General features: G+C 44.1%; 2 protein-coding genes across 3 annotated transcripts in view; one reads left to right on the top strand and one right to left on the bottom strand.

Moving 5' to 3' along the window:
- The window catches only part of LOC114645641 (immunoglobulin superfamily member 22-like), a 207,265-nt gene extending 199,362 nt beyond the window's left edge, over nt 1-7,903 (top strand). For both annotated transcript variants that reach the window (XM_051923400.1, XM_051923399.1), the window contains exon 23: nt 7,754-7,903. In XM_051923400.1, coding sequence (XP_051779360.1) covers nt 7,754-7,827 — 74 coding nt within the window. In that variant the 3' untranslated portion in view covers nt 7,828-7,903. The remainder of the gene's footprint in view (nt 1-7,753) is intronic.
- The window catches only part of tmem86a (transmembrane protein 86A), a 141,352-nt gene that overhangs the window by 17,396 nt on the left and 104,988 nt on the right, over nt 1-18,968 (bottom strand). The gene's annotated exons all lie outside the window — the stretch shown is intronic.

Raw genomic sequence — 18,968 nt, 5'->3', positions numbered from 1 at the left:
ATCTCCTTGATGTGCCCCTTCTGCTCCACAGTTTCAAATTACAAATTCATCATTTAGGACATTGTGATTAAAGTGCACATTGCAGTCTTTCGTTTAAGGACATTTGCACACATTTCGGTCACACTGCACTTTTTCTACACAGTCCCCCCATTTCAGGGCACCCTAATGTTTGGCATTACAGCAATGGCAGGTCTATTAAAGCAGTCGTCATATTTGGTTCTTTGTCGCATATCCCTCACATGCAATGACTGCTTAAAGTCTGTGATTCACAGACATTAACATGAGCTGAGGGTCTTCTCTGGTGATGCTCTGCAAAGCCTCTTCAGCTCCCCACTTGTTTCAGGGGGGCTTGTCCCCTTAGGTTTTCTCTTCAGCATATGGAAGGCTTGCTCAATTAGGTTGAAATCGGGTTACTGGCTTGGCTATTCAAGAATTTCCCATTTTTTAGCTTTGATAAACTCCTGTGTTGCCTCAGCAGTGTGTTTGGCTCATTATCTGGTGTAGGATGAAATGGCGTCCAGTGAGTTTGGAGGCATTTACTCAAAATCGAGCAGATCAGATGTTTGATGTCTGATCAGATGTCATCAGATCAGGAAATCAAATGCCCGATCAGATCAGAATTCATTGTGCCACTGCCATCATCAATGAAGAGGTGTGCCAGGACCTGTAGAAGCCATAACACCCAAACCACAGATGAGGTGGTCTGCTTTGGAACTCAGGCAGTTCTTTCTCATCTCCACACTTTGCTCCCGCCATCACTCTGATCCAGGTTCATCTTTGTCTCATCTAACCAGAAGATCTTATCCCAGAATGCTGCAGGCTCTTTTTTGTTCTTTTCACCAACTGGCCATCCATTTTAGGGCACCTGGCACAGACAAGTCACTCGTCTATTTGTGAGGTCCAAAACACTCACATTCCTCCTTTTCCTTGAGACTGCATTCTCTTCCTTGCACTTCCATGTGAGTGCTGATAACAAACCAGATGGCACACAATCCCAGAACATAACATGTGGCACCACACTGTCGCTCACACTGTGCACACAGCTGTGAGGTTGCTTGTGAGACCTGACTCTTTAAGGACCATTGAAACAACAGGGCTCCTTCTTGGTGGGGATCTTTGGCCTGGTGTCCCTGTGGAAATTTAAAGAACCACTCCCAGGTCTAAAATGACTCTGGGATCAGGTCTGAAGGACACTCTGTAGCAGCAAGTATGGAGTTGAGGTGCTCCATATCCAGATTTTGGAATTGTTTACTAGAACAGTTGTGAGAACCACAGAGATGTAGCAGTGTGATGACAGTAGGACTTTAGGGCCCGTCAAAACTCGACTTAACTCTTTTAGGGCTAATTGTTTTGTTTGTTTCTTTTCTCCCAGGGTTGAATATTTTTCCAGAAACTAACTTTTTTTAAAAAAGAACACAAAGCAATTGTTTCACATATCAAATCAGCAAAAAATATTTACTTTTGACAACTGTTACTGTCGTGCATGTTGTATGAACCTGCATACTCTATGATGTCACATACACGTTACACAGTAAAGTCCTGCACAGTCTGATCTCGCTCAAAGCAGCCCATTGCAGTCATTGCCACGTTGCACTCCTTACCATACGTGTTGCACTGGTGTATCATTTTCAATTGTCTGTTGCTGCACTTTCTCACATATATTGTTAGTGTGTACTGTATAGAGACAAGTCACCCGTTTGACATTGTGCCATGCCAATGCCACCAAGGTTTCTGCCCTCATGAAAACCATATTGTCACCTCTTTTCCTCTTTAGCCTGTGTCTCCTGTTCACCCTCACTGTGCCACAAGCTCCAATTCCACTGCTCTGTAGCTCCATGAACAATTCTGGGCAGGTATAAAAATTGTCCAAATGTACACAACATGACCCAAATGTTCATAGTCCTGAAGGAGCTCAGGCACAACTGGACTTGTCAAGGGACAGTTCTCTCTTTTTTCTGGATATGTAATTACTTTCAGGCAGAAACCAGAGTTTGCTTCTTCCAGTACAAAATCCTTTATGCCATACATTGTGGGCTTGTCTGGCATATGTTGGCGTCCCTTTTATTTTATCATAGATTCCTGCACAGACAAATCACGGCCAGGCTGATAAAATTGTTTGTATGTTGGCTCCACAATGTCAAGCAGGGGCTGAACTTTCTACATGGGGTTATAGCCTGGCTCACCCGTTGGGATTTGCAGCATCACGTACCTATCATCACGCGGCATAACCTGTCCAAAGCCACCAGGGGACAAAGCACATTTGGACCAATACTCCCTGAAGTTTGTCACAGGTGGCTGGAGGGGGTGACCCAGCCGGGACGCCCCGGTGGACCGGAAGAGGGCTTACACCCACCTCAGACCACGTGGGGGCGACCACCCTGGTTGCTATGGGGACCACGGGTACAGAGCTTGGAAGCTCAACCCTGTAGGGACCCGTGGTCAACGCCAGGGGGCGCCCCGATGCCTTGGGGGCCCTGGACCTCAGCACTTCCACCACATCCAGAAGTGCTGGGGGGAAGAGAAGCGGGGACACCCGGAGTGCTTCCGGGTACGCAGCCGGCACTTCCGCCACACTGGGGCATGTCGGTGGAAGATTGTGGAAAGCATACCCCCGGACACAGACAGACAGACACCAGAATGTCCAAAGCACACTTCTTTATTTCGTTACAGCACCACAATGCCTTCCTCCAACAACTCTCTTCCTCTCTTTCTTCCTTTCTCTCTTTCTCTCTTCTTCTGACCTCCACTCCCCTCCTCACAGGCTCCGTCTCCTTCCTCCTAACTCTGGCTCGTCTACTGGAGGGAGGCGGCCCCTTTTATCCTGACCCGGATGGGCTCCAGGTGCTCCCCTTGACGCCATTTCCTGGTGTGGTGGAAGTGCTGCCATCCAGGATTTCATAACCGTCCGGGCGCCCCCTGGTGGTGGCCACGTCCTCCGGTAGGGATGAGCATCCCAGCTCCGGTCCAGTGGCCCACAAGCAGACCTGGGCGGCTGCCCTCTCGTGGCCCAGGGGAGGTATCGTCCATCTCGGGGACCGTCCAGGCATCCCGGCTGGGTCTGGGACAAGTGATATCACCAGTCCAGTCCCATCTCTATTTGTAATGCCACAAAGCCCTTCATCTCATCTTTTGTTGTGGGTTTCCTCTTTGAAAAATGAGAAGGTGGTGCAAGCACAGCCAGCAATTCAAAAAATTGCTGTGCATACCTGTTTGTCTCGCCTGACAGTAGCTGAAAAGCAGCATCAGGAGAGAGCAGCCTGAAGTAGTCCAACAGCAAGCCATGCTGTCTTGTGAAGTCCAGTCGCCAGTTTGGCTCCCACGGATCAATGTCTGGGTATTCCTCCCACACAAACCTTGCCGTAGATGCGTCAGCTACGTGAATGCGCTAAGCTGGCAGCCGATCAGCTGGCGCGGCATCGGCTGGTGTCCGATCAGCTGATGCCAGTTCCTCACTCTCTTGCTCGATCTCCTGATCACCGTCAACAAAATCAGATTCTGAAAAATCAGAGTCCGACTCAGCGATAATGTGCAAAACATCGTCTGCTGAGTATTTTCTTTTCTGCACTCGCTTCGCTCCCTCGTGAGATGTCGGTGCCATCTTGCCTTGTTTACATTTTGTAACTCACACACACGCAAGGATTAGATGGCGAGTCAATGAGTCTAACATTCCTCCGAGCAGAGAGGGAATGCCTGCGACGTGACAGTGAGAGTTGTTGCCGTTAACAGCTGATTATTGCCCAAAAGTCAACATCCGCCCTAAAAGAGTTAAAGTGGACAGGACCGGTGAGCTTTGTTGGGCTGAATGGCCCGTTCTCATCCAGATTGTTCTATTGTTGCAAGTACAGCCCCCCCTACTGCACCCCCGTTTGTGTTTCACATTTACATTAAGCACATACATGTTGTCCTCTCTTTGTTTTACAACGAAAAAGAGTTGGGGTACCAAGACGGCCACCCTCTATAATTGGATGCAGTCAAAGTCCAACAAACACACACAAATCTCTGCAGACGCGAGTTCAAAACAGAACTGCCAAAGAAGGCGGGGCTCCCAGCTTTCAGTCCTCCCGGCAGGAAGGGGCGGGTCCAGGTGGATGGACACCAGAAGTGACATCAGAGCTGTTCTAGCCGTCAGTCATCCAGTCCGCAGAGGGAGAAAGACAGAAAGATGTTAAGGCACAGCGCCAGCCCCTGGTGCGGCTGTGGAATTACAGTCATTAGAGCCCATAGGCTGCCCTCTATGCACACACACCTGGCAATGCGTACAGTCTCTATATCTATAGAATCCATAAAATCTATGACAAAGACATGGTGTAAATTTCACGAAGAGCAGAGTGGCTCGACGTGGTCAGAAACAGATCTACTATGAAATTATTGAACGTTAAGCTTCAGGGCCCCAGAAACGACTTTAGTCTACATCGAATAAAGGTTTTGAGTATCTACTGTATTTGGAGGGTTTTTTTTTTAAAAAAATAATATTAATGTAGTGTAATTCACTACAGCAGTTTTAAACAAACTCTGAGATGTAGTGGATACATTTTTTAAAAAATTTGTCGTGGATCAACGCCACTCAAGAAGAGAAGCGTGGTTACCCAGACCTCATTGCTAGTTGTAAAGGGGCCCCCATAACAGTTCAAGCTTCAGATCCCCAAAAATGTAGGTGCGCCAATGGGTATGGTAATGATTAGACTAGCACGTCTGTTTAAGTCATGTCAAGTAATCATAAAATGGCAATCGGTAGGCAGGGTGGGATAATGGTGACCCCTTGTGACACTATGGCACATCAACACAAAGTGCCCGTCTGACATGTTCTGGAATTGTATGATATACTGAGTGTGGGTTTGACATGGACAGACCATAAGAACACAGAAAACTGACAAAGGAGAGGAGGGAGGCCATTCGGCCCATCAAGCCTGTTTGTTTAGCTAACAGCAAAGCTGCCCCAATGTCCATCCATCCATAATAATAAATAATAATAATTCTTTGCATTTATATAGCGCTTTTCTCACTACTCAAAGCGCTCAGCAATTGCAGGTTAAGGGCCTTGCTCAAGGGCCCAACAGAGCGGAGTCCCTATTGGCATTTACGGGATTCGAACCGGCAACCTTCCGCTTGCCAGTGCAGATCCCTAACCTCAGAGCCACCACTCCGCCTAACCCATTATCTAACCCTCTATATCCTAACTACAGGGTCACGGGGGGTCTGCTGGTGCCAATGCCAGCCAACACAGGGCGCCAGGCAGGAAACAAACCCTGGGCAGGGCGCCAGCCCACCGTAGGACTGCCCCAATGTCTCATCCAGATATTAGGGACATCCAAAAAGTTTCTGCACTTTTTTTTAACTCTATTAAGAATTTCAAAAACAAATGACATCACTCTTCTACAAAGTCACCTTCCTTTGTGATGTAATTTTCCTAGCATTGTACCAACTTTTTAATGCCCAATTACTGCTCCTCCCGCTTTAATTGTTTCCAACGAAAATATAAAAGTGTGGAAACTTTTTGAACAGCCCCTCGTATTGCTTAATGGTTGTTAACGTTTCTGCTTCAGCTCCGTCCCTTGTAGTTTGTTCCCAGCTCTCACAACTCTTTTAAGTAAAGAAGTCTTTCCTGGTGTCAGTTTTAAATGCACTCCTCCTTAATTTCCACTGGTGTCCCCAAGTACGTCATCCATCCATCCATTCATTATCCATCCATCCATCCATTTTTCAACCCGCTGAATCCGAACACAGGGTCATGGGGGTCTGCTGGAGCCAATCCCAGCCAACACAGGGCACAAGGCAGGAACCAATCCTAGGCAGGGTGCCAACCCACCGCAGGACACACATAAACACACCCACACACCAAGCACACACTAGGGCCAATTTAGAATCGCCAATCCACCTAACCTGCATGTCTTTGGACTGTGGGAGGAAACCGGACCATTCATTATCCAACCCGCTATATCCTAACTACAGGGTCTCGGGAGTCTGCTGGAGCCAATCCCAGCAAACACAGGGACCAAGGCAGGGCGCCAGCCCACCACAGGGCACACACACACCAAGCACACACTAGGGACAATTTACAGTGAAAAAAAAAAATGTGATGATTCACACTTAATATTTTCAATCTGAACCAATATAATTCTTTTTAGCTTATTGATCCCACAATTTTTAAGTTGAGGCAAATCATTTAGAGTGATTGGGTGCAATTCACTTGTTTTATATTAAATCCATTTTTTAAGTTGTTGTTCTTTTTTGGCAGTTGGAAAGCCAGCACGCTGGAAAGTTCGACTGGAAGAATATACAAACAGCCCCTCAAGCACGGCACACAAACAAACTAAAATATAAAGTTAACTGAAATAGGATTTCTACGTTTATTTCCTCCACCATAACTTACTTTGGTAGAAACAAATTTTTTTACTTTGATTGAGATCTGAAACCAAATATTTCAAGCTACAACACTAAATGACTAATCTTAAGTTGCTTGAAAGAGAAAATTTACGTTGAATGAACAACATCAATGTTATACTTTTTTCAGTGTAGGATCGCCAATGCACCTAACCTGCATGTCTTTGGACTGTGGGAGGAAACCCACGCAGACATGGGGAGAACATGCAAACTCCACGTAGGGAGGACCCGGGAAATGAACCCAGGTCTCCTAACTGTGAGACAGCAGCGCCCGTACACCAGTGGCGGCTGCTAGCTTTTGAAACAGGGGAAGCTCATATTAGGCCTTCATCATAAAATTCATTATGTTATTTGTACGTAAATTCTGCCCTCCGTTCCTTTTGCAGAAAATGGTCTGTGACCCTGTCGTACCAATTGGCCGTCTTTTCCAGGGACTTAACCAGTTTCCTCTCAATGGCCAGGAGAGCAAGGTTGCTCAAACGATCTTGGCCCATCGTGTTGCGGGTGTATGACTTGACCCATTTTAAACAGCAGAAGCTCCTCTCTACACCTGCTGATGTAGCGCCAATTGTTGCCACTAACGACAACAGCTTGTATAGCTGAGGCATTGCACTATCCAACTCCATGTCTTTAAAAAACACCAAGAAATCACACAGCTTACCCCTGATCCCCTGTAAGTCATGATCTGAATATAGTACTTGAAGTTCAGATCTCAGTCTCTCATAGTCAACGAAATGGCCATAACTTTTCAGCACACTTTCAAATGCTGTCAATCAAAAAAGGGGTTCCGCCCTTTAAAGAGCTCCTCCAATCATCATTCAGCAGCCCAGCGTCCTGGCCCGCCCACTGCTCCATTCACTCCCAGAGAAGCTGAGCTTCCCTGGAAGTGACGATTTTCGTGCATTTATCCAATTACCGTCCAGCTTTTCTGCAGTGAAAAAAGCTCCTCTGTGCTTGCCCATAGAGCTCCAGTGAAGCTGGGCTTCAGGAGGGCTTAACGCGCTGTGCTGCACGGAAATGTATGACAAGAAAATCGCGTCAAACAATCTACAATAAATACCTGATTCTGAACGAGCTAGTCATGAAGTTGAACGCGTTCTAGCGCACTTTTATTAAAACCAATATAAATACGACAGTGCATATATGAGCATTTATTTTCTGACATAGTAGAGGAAGCGGAGCTTCCCTTGTAGTCTTAGAGCAGTTGCCACTGCCGTACACCATGTTTTATTATGAATTCTACGTACGCCATTATACAGGAGGCCCCTGGTGTTCCGTTAGTGTAAATTGAATTGGGGTTGAGATGCTGTGTGTGTGTTCAGAGGCTTCCACTCCGATTAACTTGTGACTTTTCTCTCTGCTCTTTCACCAGATAAGAATGACAAAATCATGCTGGACAGCTTAGCTGAACGCACTGCCAAGGGGAAGGGGAAGTACATCATGTGAGATGCCGGCGATCAAAATGTGAAGCTTAATCCTGAATAAAGTAGTGACTTGTGTTTGAAAAGCTCAAAGGGGTCTTTGCTTGAATGTTGTGCTTGCATCAATCCCCACTTTGGAGTCCAGTGGCGAGCTGGGCAGCATGCGGCCTTCCCTGGCCCATCACTATTTGTGAGTAGTTTGTTTGTTCTCCCCGTGTCCACTTGACTTGTTTGGGGACATCCCAAAGAAGTGGCGGATGGGCAGGTAGGTGTCTCTAAGATGGACGAGTATAAAGGAATGGTCCAGGAGGCCGTGTTTGAATCTCGGTCCAGTGAATGCCAGTTTTTACACGACCCCGCTGTGTCGTGTGGCTTTTCTTTGGGTATTCTGAGATCATCCCAAAGACATGTGGGTCTGGTAGGAGTGAATGCTCCATAAGAACGAGCTTAAAACTCACTCTCGTCATGGTCAGTGTGGAGCTGACATGTTCTCTCCATGTGCATGAGTTCTTGACCCCTCTGTTTTCCTGTCATATCACAAAGACCTCCAATGTCTGGTTACTTGACATCCGCGAGTAAGTGTGTGCCCCCCATGGCTCCTACATTGCAGCCACTTGTCTTCACCATTACACTGTCTTGGATTCACTGTGTTGAAAGAGCAAGACCCCCAAAGGTCATGTGAACAGACAATTGCTCCTCTGGGATTAATACAGTGTACTAAATACCAAATGGTTCTCATCACAGTGGTGCAAGCGCTTTGCGCATGGAAAAGGTGTGATATAAATAAAATTAATGATCATTAATGAGGAGCCCCATTCTGGGAGGCTTCCCTCGGGTGTCTGAGCCGCCACCGAGACCCCCAGATCCAGTCTCTCTGTCCCTCTCTTTTATTGTAATGCATCTCTTTGACCTGCACTGGAGTACTAGACGAGTCTTACAACCCCAATTCCAATGAAGTTGGGACGTCGTGTAAAGCGTAAATAAAAACAGAATACAATGATTTGCAAATCCTTTTCAACCTATATTCAATTGAATAGACTACGAAGACAAGATATCGAATGTTCAAACTGATAAACTTTATTGTTGTTTTGCAAATCTTCACTCATTTTGAATTTGATGCCTGTAACACGTTCCAAAAAAGCTGGGACAGGGGCCTGTTTACCACTGTGTTACAAGGTTATTATAGTTAACGAAAACTAAAATCAAAACTGAAACTAGTATTAAAAAAGCATTTTTGTAAACTGAAATAAAATAATTAACAAAACCGAAATGAAAAACTAAAACTAAACGAAACTATTAAAGTTGCTGGAAAGACAAACTGATATAAAATAATAATTTACTAAAAATATTTTTAGTTTTAGTTTTTGAATGAATATTCTTGCCGTTAGTCTTTAACCCTTGTAAGTTTTAACTCTAAAACAGAAAGTCATCCACCACGAGCCGTCCCCACACATTTTCATCCAGTGAACGGCGGCTGGTGAAGGAGGGCGGCTGTTCACACAGGGTTTGCGGTGACAGAGCAAGCTGAGTGCGGGTGCGTAAAGCGTGAGAAATACAAAGCGATTTGCTTGCCGCCTTTCTTTGTACTTGTTGTATATCAAGATGTAATTCAAACGGCTGAAATCAGAATGTGCTGGTCAACAAAATGTTTACCATATGGACAGAAGAGTCACGAGTGAGTAACGTTTCAGTATATTTCCCAGGTGTCTGCTTTTTGTTGACAGCAATTCACCTGCCACTTTGCACAGGAGAAATCGTTTTTACTTTCTCATATACGAAGTACAGTGAACCCTCATTTATCACGGTTAATCCGTTCCAGACTCTATCGCGATAAATGAATTTTGGTGAAGTAGGATTATTTATTTATAAATTGAATATTTTCGCAGTTAGAGTATAGAAAACCTGTTTACGACCTTCTAAATACGTTTTTTAACATTATTAGAGCCCTCTAGACATGAAATACAGTGATCCCTCGCTATATCGCGCTTCGCCTTTCGCGGCTTCACTCCATCGCGGATTTTATATGTAAGCATATTTAAATATATATCGCGGATTTTTTGCTGGTTCGCGGATTTCTGCAGACAATGGGTCTTTTAATTTCTGGTACATGCTTCCTCAGTTGGTTTGCCCAGTTGATTTCATACAAGGGACGCTATTGGCAGATGGCTGAGAAGCTACCCAACTTACTTTTCTCTCTCTCTCTCTTGCGCTGACTTTCTCTGATCCTGACGTAGGGGGATTGAGCAGGGGGGCTGTTCGCACACCTAGACGATACAGATGCTCGTCTAAAAATGCTGAAAGATTATCTTCACGTTGCTATCTTTTGTGCAGCTGCTTCCTGAAACGGGTGCTTCGCATACTTAAAAGCTTGAAGGGCACGTATTGATTTTTCACTGTTTTGTTTTTCTCTGTCTCTCTCTCTCTCTCTCTCTCTCTCCCTGCTCCTGACGGAGGGGGTGTGATCTGCCGCCTTCAACAGCTTTGTGCCGCGGTCGCATACTTAAAAGCCAAACAGCCCTATTGATTTGTTTGCTAGAGATTGTTTTCTCTATCTTTGTGACATTCTGTGCTCCTGACTCGCACTCCTTTGAAGAGGAAGATATGTTTGCATTCTTGTGAGACAGAACTGTCATCTCTGTCTTGTCATGGAGCACAGTTTATTCTTTTGAAAAAGAGACAAATGTTTGTTTGCAGTGTTTGAATAACGTTCCTGTCTCTCTACAACCTCCTGTGTTTCTGCGCAAATCTGTGACCCAAGCATGACAATCTAAAAATAACCATATAAACATATGGTTTCTACTTCGCGGATTTTCTTATTTCGCGGGTGGCTCTGGAACGCAACCCCCACGATGGAGGAGGGATTACTGTAACACCCTTTAGTCACCATTACACTCGTATTACCCAATATATTAGACAATTTAAGAGAAAAAAAGACATATTAGACGTTACAAATATATTATTATTATAGTACTGTACATTTAATTACACACACACACACACAGTTCTTACACACAACCACTAACCTATGAAGGCACGAGCTCAGTAGGAGAGTCTTCAGGTGGTGCGGTATCTTCAGCAGGTGCGTCGTTGTCTTCTTCCGCTGAAGGAGTACTAGGAGTAGGCAGTGGGTGTCTGGGTGTGCGGCTGAAGAACATCTTGATAGGCAGTTGCTGGCGCTGTCTTTTCATATGCGCGAGGAGGCTTTTGTAGGGTATTACCATCTTTGATTATATCCAAGAGTTTCACCTTCTCCTGGATGGTAAGCATCTTCCTCTGGCGCTTAGTTTCATTGTCAGAAGGCTTAGAAAAAGCAGCACGTTTAGGAGCCATCATGGGGCTTAGATAAAAGTTCTCAGAAAGCGCATGCGTAGTGACGTAAGTGTGTATGAGAAAAAATCACGATAGAGTGAAGCCGCGAAAGTTGAAGCGTGATATAGCAAGGGATCACTGTATAGAGAAAGTACAGTAATCATGAAAAAATTCGACCTTGATATTTTGATGAATCTTGACGTTATAGATTAACCAGTGTCCAACAATACTGTTTTTTTGTAATTGTATGTGTGCGTCTTTGTGTGTGTAAACACGATAACTCAAAAACGCAACTAGATAGATGGATGAAATTCGGCATGTGGTTGTTACACCACAATTGTAGATCTGTATTAACTTTTGGGCCAGATCCATCACCCAGAACTGGTACTTTACCTGAACACATACTTGATTTTTTTTTTTATTTTTACAGCTGCAGAGTCCGATTTATTCAACTTTACTTGTATATTAATTGTTCAGTATATTATTAACTAGACAAAGAGCCCGTTTTGACAACGTAAGATGAAACGGGCACGAGTTTGTGTCAGCAGTGTATGAAGAACAAATGATAAGTAATGAAGAAGTTCTTTTGTAATGATTGTAGTCCGCTTTACTCATTACTGTACAGGCTTGTACTGTTAGTTGATGAATTTTCCAGGCCTATAGTATAATATTGAATGATGAATGTTCCAGTACAATATGGAATAATAATAAGTATAAGCACCACAAACCTGATATAGGTGTATTGAATGAATGCGTAATTGAATCAGAATGTGTAATTAGGCCTCAAGCTGTAGTCGAAATCGCCTTTCAGGCCTCTAGAGCTTTAATCGAAGTCGCCTTTCTCTTTGAATTTTCGCGGCCGTAAATCCACCGCCTGCCGCGATGTCGGTATGAATGCGTAATTAGGCCACGAGCTATAGTCAAAATTGCCTTTCAGGACTTTAGAGCTTTAATCGAAGTCGCCTTTCTCTTTGAATCCGCCGCCTGCCGCGATGTTAGGTTTGGATGTCGGTCTCGTAAGGTTTTTCGGGTGACTGCACATTCGGCTTTGGATGGACGTGAGTGAGTGAGTGAGGAGGCAGGCAAATTATATATTAAGATTGGATTTGTTGTTGATGGTTCCTTAATGTACATAATATAAAAGTATAATCATTGTCTTGCGCTTTACTCCTCAAATATCCATCCCCATATCTAAGTATACAAGAAAGTCGAGGAGAGGCCACTCCCGTTTTTTGACAATAAAACAGCACTGATTGAGAGACTGACTAGGGCACCATACAAGATCAGCATATTGTTGCTGACCAATTACTTTTGCTTTAAAAACATCGTTTAACAACGAAGCGATACAAATAAAGGTAGAAAGTCTGACAAGTGATGAAAAACTAAACATACTAATGGGTTTTTGTATTTATCCCATATTTATTAATTTATCTTTTTTAGTTCATATTCACAACTCAAAATACCTGATATTGTGAAAGTAATCCATTAGCAGAATTATATTTTAAAATATTTGTCTCCCTTTTTTCAATGTTTTTCTCTCTCTCTCAAAATAGATAGTTGAAATAATAAACAATTCTTTTTGTTCTTAATATCAGCCTTATCATACATATTGCACACCAGGGATTTTTCCTGCCTTGCATCCAAATCTGCTGAGGTAGACTCCAGATTACCTGCAATCCTACTCTGGATAAACAGGTTTAGATAATGTATATGCTGTTCTGAATTTCAGACGCGGTCTCTGTTGTTTTATGCCTGTCTGTACTCCAATTACCTGCTCTTGCTCTGCTCATTATGGGTTTACTGTCCTTTATGGGTGGTCTATTCAAGACTCACTGCCCCTAACCTTGACACTACATGCTTGTTGTTCTTTGTTTCTGTTTCTCTTTGTGGGGTCTGCACACTCATTCAAGTCTAAGAGCCCTGTTCTTCCTAAGCCCCTGTGATTTTCATGAGAAAATATTTTACAAATTATAAAATTGTGTAAAATCGTTCATATTCAGTGTCTAGTTTTGATTATGCTTGTTTTTATCAGACAAAAACAAAACCAGATAGTAAACCATATAGTGTAGTAAGCTTCCACTAACATTAAACTCATATCCAAATCTGTTAAGTGTACAGTTCTGTCTGATTGTGACACAAAACTAACTCCGTAGGCGCTCCATGCCATAATTACTAAAACTAAAACTGAAACTAATATATATAAAAATAAAATAGAAATGTCTTTGTGAAATAAAAACTAAACTAAAACTAAAAATACACGATGAAGGAAAACTAAAACTAAACTGAATTTCCAAGTAAATGTCAGAAAAAATATAGAAATAAAAACTAATATAAAAAGGCAAAACTATAATAACCTTGCTGTGTTATATCACCTTTCCTTTTAACAACACTCAATAAGCGTTTGGGAACTGAGGACACTAATTGTTGAAGCTGTGGAGGTGGAATTCTTTCCCATTCTTGCTTGATGTACAGTCCGGGGTCTCCGTTGTCATATTTTGCGCTTCATAATGCGGCACACATTTTCAATGGGAGACAGATCCGGACTGCAGGCATGCCAGTCTAGTACCCGCACTCTTTTACTGTGAAGCCACGCTGTTGTAACACATGCAGAATGTGGCTTCGCATTGTCCTGCTGAAATAAGCAGGGACGTCCCTGAAAAAGACGTCGCTTGGATGGCAGCATATGTTGCTCCAAAACCTGTATGTACCTTTCAGCATTAATGGTGCCTTCACAGATGTGCAAGTTACCCATGCCATGGGCACTAACACACCCCCATACCATCACAGATGCTGGCTTTTGAACTTGGTGCTGATAACAATCCGGTTGGTCCTTTTCCTCTTTGGCCCAGAGGACACGACGTCCATGATTTCCAAAAATAATTTGAAATTTGGACTCGTCAGACCACAGCACACTTTTCCACTTTGCGTCAGTCCATCTCAGATGAGCGCGGGCCCAGAGAAGCCGCCGGCGTTTCTGGGTGTTGTTGATATATGGCTTTCGCTTTGCATGGTAGAGTTTTAGATAGATAGATAGATAGATAGATAGATAGATAGATAGATAGATAGATAGATAGATAGATAGATAGATAGATAGATAGATAGATAGATAGATAGATAGATAGATAGATAGATAGATAGATAGATACTTTATTAATCCCAAGGGAAAATTCACATACTCCAGCAGCAGCATACTGATAAAGACAATATTAAATTAGAGAGTGATAACAATGCAGGTATAACAGACAATAACTTTGTATAATGTTAACGTTTACCCCCCCGGTGGAATTGAAGAGTCACATAGTGTGGTGGAGGAACGATCTCCTCAGTCTGTCAGTGGAGCAGGACGGTGACAGCAGTCTGTCGCTGAAGCTGCTCCTCTGTCTGGAGATGATCCTGTTCAGTGGATGCAGTGGATTCTCCATGATTGACAGGAGCTTGCTGAGCGCCCGTCGCTCTGCCACAGATGTCAAGCTGTCCAGCTCCATGCCTACAATAGAGCCTGCCTTCTTCACCAGTTTGTCCAGGCGTGAGGCGTCCTTCTTCTTAATGCTGCCTCCCCAGCACACCACCGCGTAGAAGAAGGCGCTCACCACAACCGTCTGATAGAACATCTGCAGCATCTTATTGCAGATGTTGAAGGATGCCAGCCTTCTAAGGAAGTATAGTCGGCTCTGTCCTTTTCTACACAGAGCATCAGTATTGGCAGTCCAGTCTAGTTTATCATCCAGCTGCACTCCCAGGTATTTATAGGTCTGCACCCTCTGTACACAGTCACCTCTGATGATCACGAGGTCCATGATGGGTCTGGGCCTCCTAAAATCCACCACCAGCTCCTTGGTTTTGCTGGTGTTCAGGTGTAGGTGGTTTGAGTCGCACCATTTAACAAAGTCCTTGATTAGGGCCCTATACTCCTCCTCCTCCTGCCCACTCCTGATGCAGCCCACGATAGCAGTGTCGTCAGAGAACTTTTGCACGTGGTAGGACTCCGAGTTGTATTGGAAGTCTGATGTATATAGGCTGAACAGGACCGGAGAAAGTACAGTCCCCTGTGGCGCTCCTGTGTTGCTGACCACAGCGTCAGACCTGCAGTTCCCGAGACGCACATACTGAGGTCTGTCTGTAAGATAGTCCACGATCTTTTAACTTGCACTTGTAGATTTAGCGACGAACTGTGTTAACTGACAATGGTTTTCTGAAGTATTCCTGAGCCCACGTGGTAATATCCTTAACAGAATGATGTCGGATTTTAATGCAGTGCCGCCTGAGGGATCGAAGGTCACGGGCATCCAGTGTTGGTATTCGGCCTTGCCGCTTACGTGCAAAGATTTCTCCAGATTCTCTGAATCTTTTGATGATATTATGGACAGCAGATGATGAAATCCCTAGATTCCTTGAAATTGTACGTTGAGAAACGTTCTTAAACTGCTGGACTATTTGCCCACACAGTTGTTCACAAAGTGGTGAACCTCGCCCCAATCATGACAAACACCTGTTCCCAATTAACCTGTTTACCTGTGGAATGTTCAAAACAGATGTTTTTTGAACATTCCTCAACTTTCCCAGTCTTTTGCTGCCCCTGTCCCAGCTTTTTTGGAACGTGTTGCAGGCATCAAATTCAAAATGAGTGAAGGTTTGCAAAACAACAATAAAGTTTATCAGTTTGAACATTCGATATCTTGTCTTCGTAGTGCATTCAATTGAATATAGGTTGAAAAAGATTTGCAAATCATTGTATTCTGTTTTTATTTATGTTTTACACAACGTCCCAACTTTATTGGAATTGGGGTTGTAAAATGCCCGAGGTCAAATGCCTAGCGGTCAACTCTGAGGGGTGTTTGGGGGATATTCTGTGCTTATCCAACTCCAGACTTGTGCACCAATCATAAGTGGTAAGTGCTAAGACCACCATCATGAAGGCAAGAACAATACCCAAGGGGGATGGCAGGTCAGGGTCACAACCAGCCATTAATGCTGAGCCAATTTAGTCACCAGTTAACAACAGAAACTGAGGAACTAGAACTGGAAGGGTTGGCAGGTCACAATTGCATGCAGCCATTCAAACTGAGGCTCATATGGGGCATGGGTGCCAACCAGCACACAGAGAGAAAACACATCAGCACAGAAACCGAACAAGGAAGGGACGGCAGTGAGAAGCAGGGCAAAGTCCATCGTACATCCATGCAGACTCAAACCAGGAAAGTTAACCTAACATGCACATCTTTGGGGTGCTGGAAGAAACTACAGTAGTCGAGAGGACAGTGGGTAGATAGAACTTTATTTGGGGGATATATGGCACGGGATACCATGGTGGCACACCAAGCCAATTTGTACTCACCTAGAATGCACAGACATGGCATGTAGATTGGAAACTGGAGTACCTGAATATGGCACCTGAACAGGAGTCAGTGCAGGAACCCACCCTGGATGAGACGTCACGGCAGGACCCTCACTGACGCCCGGCCAATCTGTCTTCATCTAGAGACACTACTCACATTTTTCAGCATGTTATGTGTGGGCACAAACCAAACTCCCCTGAAGGAAGCCCCTGAACAAAATGCAGTGGAGAAACCAATCCTGGATGGGACACCATGCTAGAAGACTTACTTACACCTGACCCAACTGTAGTCATGTAGTGACACTACTCACAAATTTTCTGCATGTGTATGAGTGTGTGGGCACAAACCAAAGTCCTCGGAGAAAGATAACAGATAAAAATGCAGTGGAGTAACCAACCCTAGACAGGACACCATTGTAGGACACACCCTTGGGCCTAAATAATTTACCCAAGTCCACCTTTCCTGCCCGTCTCTGGGACGTGAGTGGGTGAACCCCAGAATAGTGGGAGGTTGCATATCAAACATGAAGGAATGCAGAGAGTAGTGATGAGAGAAGTTTAGTTTTGCAAAACTGGCCCCTACAATGCATTTTACATGCAATTGTGAAATGTCAGACTGAGGACGCCATGTGGGGACTGGCAACAGGGCCAGAGCTGTACTGGGAACCTTACCCAACCTTGACATCCACACACAACATGGAAGGATGGGGAAGAGAACATGATCTACCTGGAACATTAGGTGGCAGCCCTCTTGGGTTACGGTGCCACCACAGATTACCAAAGGGCACACTGAGAATTGTACTTCAGCCCTGTTGGTTCCATGGGGGCGCAGAAGGGACTGGGAAGCCCTACATTGTTGGGCTCCCACCTCACCCATTAGTGCTTCCGAATGTTTACAGGACACCAGAAATACTCCCAGGTGTTACATAAAAGAAGCCTAACTGCCCCAACTTGGACAACCAGAGTCAGAGTTACTTAGACTCCAGCCTTACTAAACGGGGTAAACATTGAACATTATTCAAGTTATTGTCTGTTTTTTTACCTGCATTTTTATTACTCTTTAATTTAATATTTTTTGCTGCTGGAGTATGTGAATTTCCCCCTGGGATTAATAAAGTATCTATCTATCTATCTATCTATCTATCTATCTATCTATCTATCTATCTATCTATCTATCTATCTATCTATCTATCTATCTATCTATCTAACTGGGAAGTGCTCCTGGGCCATAGCTTTGGGCCACCAGAAGTACTTCAATCTGAGTCCCGAGGAGGAGGAGGACGAAGTTTGCTGTGAGGAGCGGAGGAGGCTGAGAGAGGAAGATGACAGAATTACAGAGAGTGCTAGTGGGCTTGTAATTAGAATTGTGGTGGTGTGGAAAACTCTTCCCTATAAGAGTTTCACACAATAAAAATGCTAATTCATTGGAAACTTGTGTCCGAACCTGTGTTGTGCAGGGAGTTTGGGACCGAGTAGCAGGACCCCTTGGTGACCACAGGTGGAAAGCAAGGAAACATTGCTTCCTAAGGGATATTAGATAGATAGATAGATAGATAGAGAGATAGATAGATAGATAGATAGATAGATAGATAGATAGATAGATAGATAGATAGATAGATAGATAGATAGATAGATAGATAGATAGATAGATAGATAGATACTGATAAAGAACAATGTTATATTAAAGAGTGATAACAATGCAGGCATAACAGACAGACAGTAACTTTGTATAATGTTAACGTTTACCCCCCGAGTGGAATTGAAGAGTCGCATAGTGTGGTGGAGGAACGATCTCCTCAGTCTGTTAGTGGAGCAGGACGGTGACAGCAGTCTGTCGCTGAAGCTGCTCTTCTGTCTGGAGATGATCCTGTTTAGTGGATGCAGTGGATTCTCCATAATTTATAGGAGCCTGCTTAGTGCCCTTCGCTTTGCCACAGATGTCAAACTGTCCAGCTCCATGCCAACAATAGAGTCTTCCTTCCTCACCAGTTTTGCAAGTTCCTCACAAGTTATTCCGTGGCTGACCCTGCCATTCCACTTTCCTTGGTCGCCCTCCAATCCTCCTGCTGCGAACCTGAACTCTCACGCCATTCTATTCATTGTTGTCAGCCTCACACACCTTCTGCCTACCTCACAGTGCTCAATTGGGACCCAATATTATGCACAGTGTCCCAATGTTTTTGGAATTGGGGTTGTAGTTCAAGTATAACAGCCCCTGATTTATACTGAACAGTTTTTATGATATAACATAACATTTTATTTGCCTAATTGTTTCTGCACATTGCTTAGATGATGAAGATGTTGCATTAACATAAACCCCAAATTCCATTTCCAGTGGTTGCCTCCTGTAGGTTTGAGTCTGCCATCTTTCATTTGTAATTGACATTCCTGTTGCACACGTTTTCTACATTAAACTGCATTTTCCAAGTTGCAAGCCCAGTTCTAAAGCTTGTCCGGGTGTTTTTCAAAATTTTTGCTGCCTCCTCAATGTCTGCCACCACTCCAGTTTTAGTGTCATCTGT

Source organism: Erpetoichthys calabaricus, chromosome 2 (genome assembly GCF_900747795.2).
Source record: "Erpetoichthys calabaricus chromosome 2, fErpCal1.3, whole genome shotgun sequence".
Taxonomy (NCBI): Eukaryota; Metazoa; Chordata; class Cladistia; order Polypteriformes; family Polypteridae; genus Erpetoichthys; species Erpetoichthys calabaricus.
The sequence above is the reverse complement of the archived record's forward strand: the minus strand, read 5'-3'. Positions and strand labels throughout refer to the sequence as shown.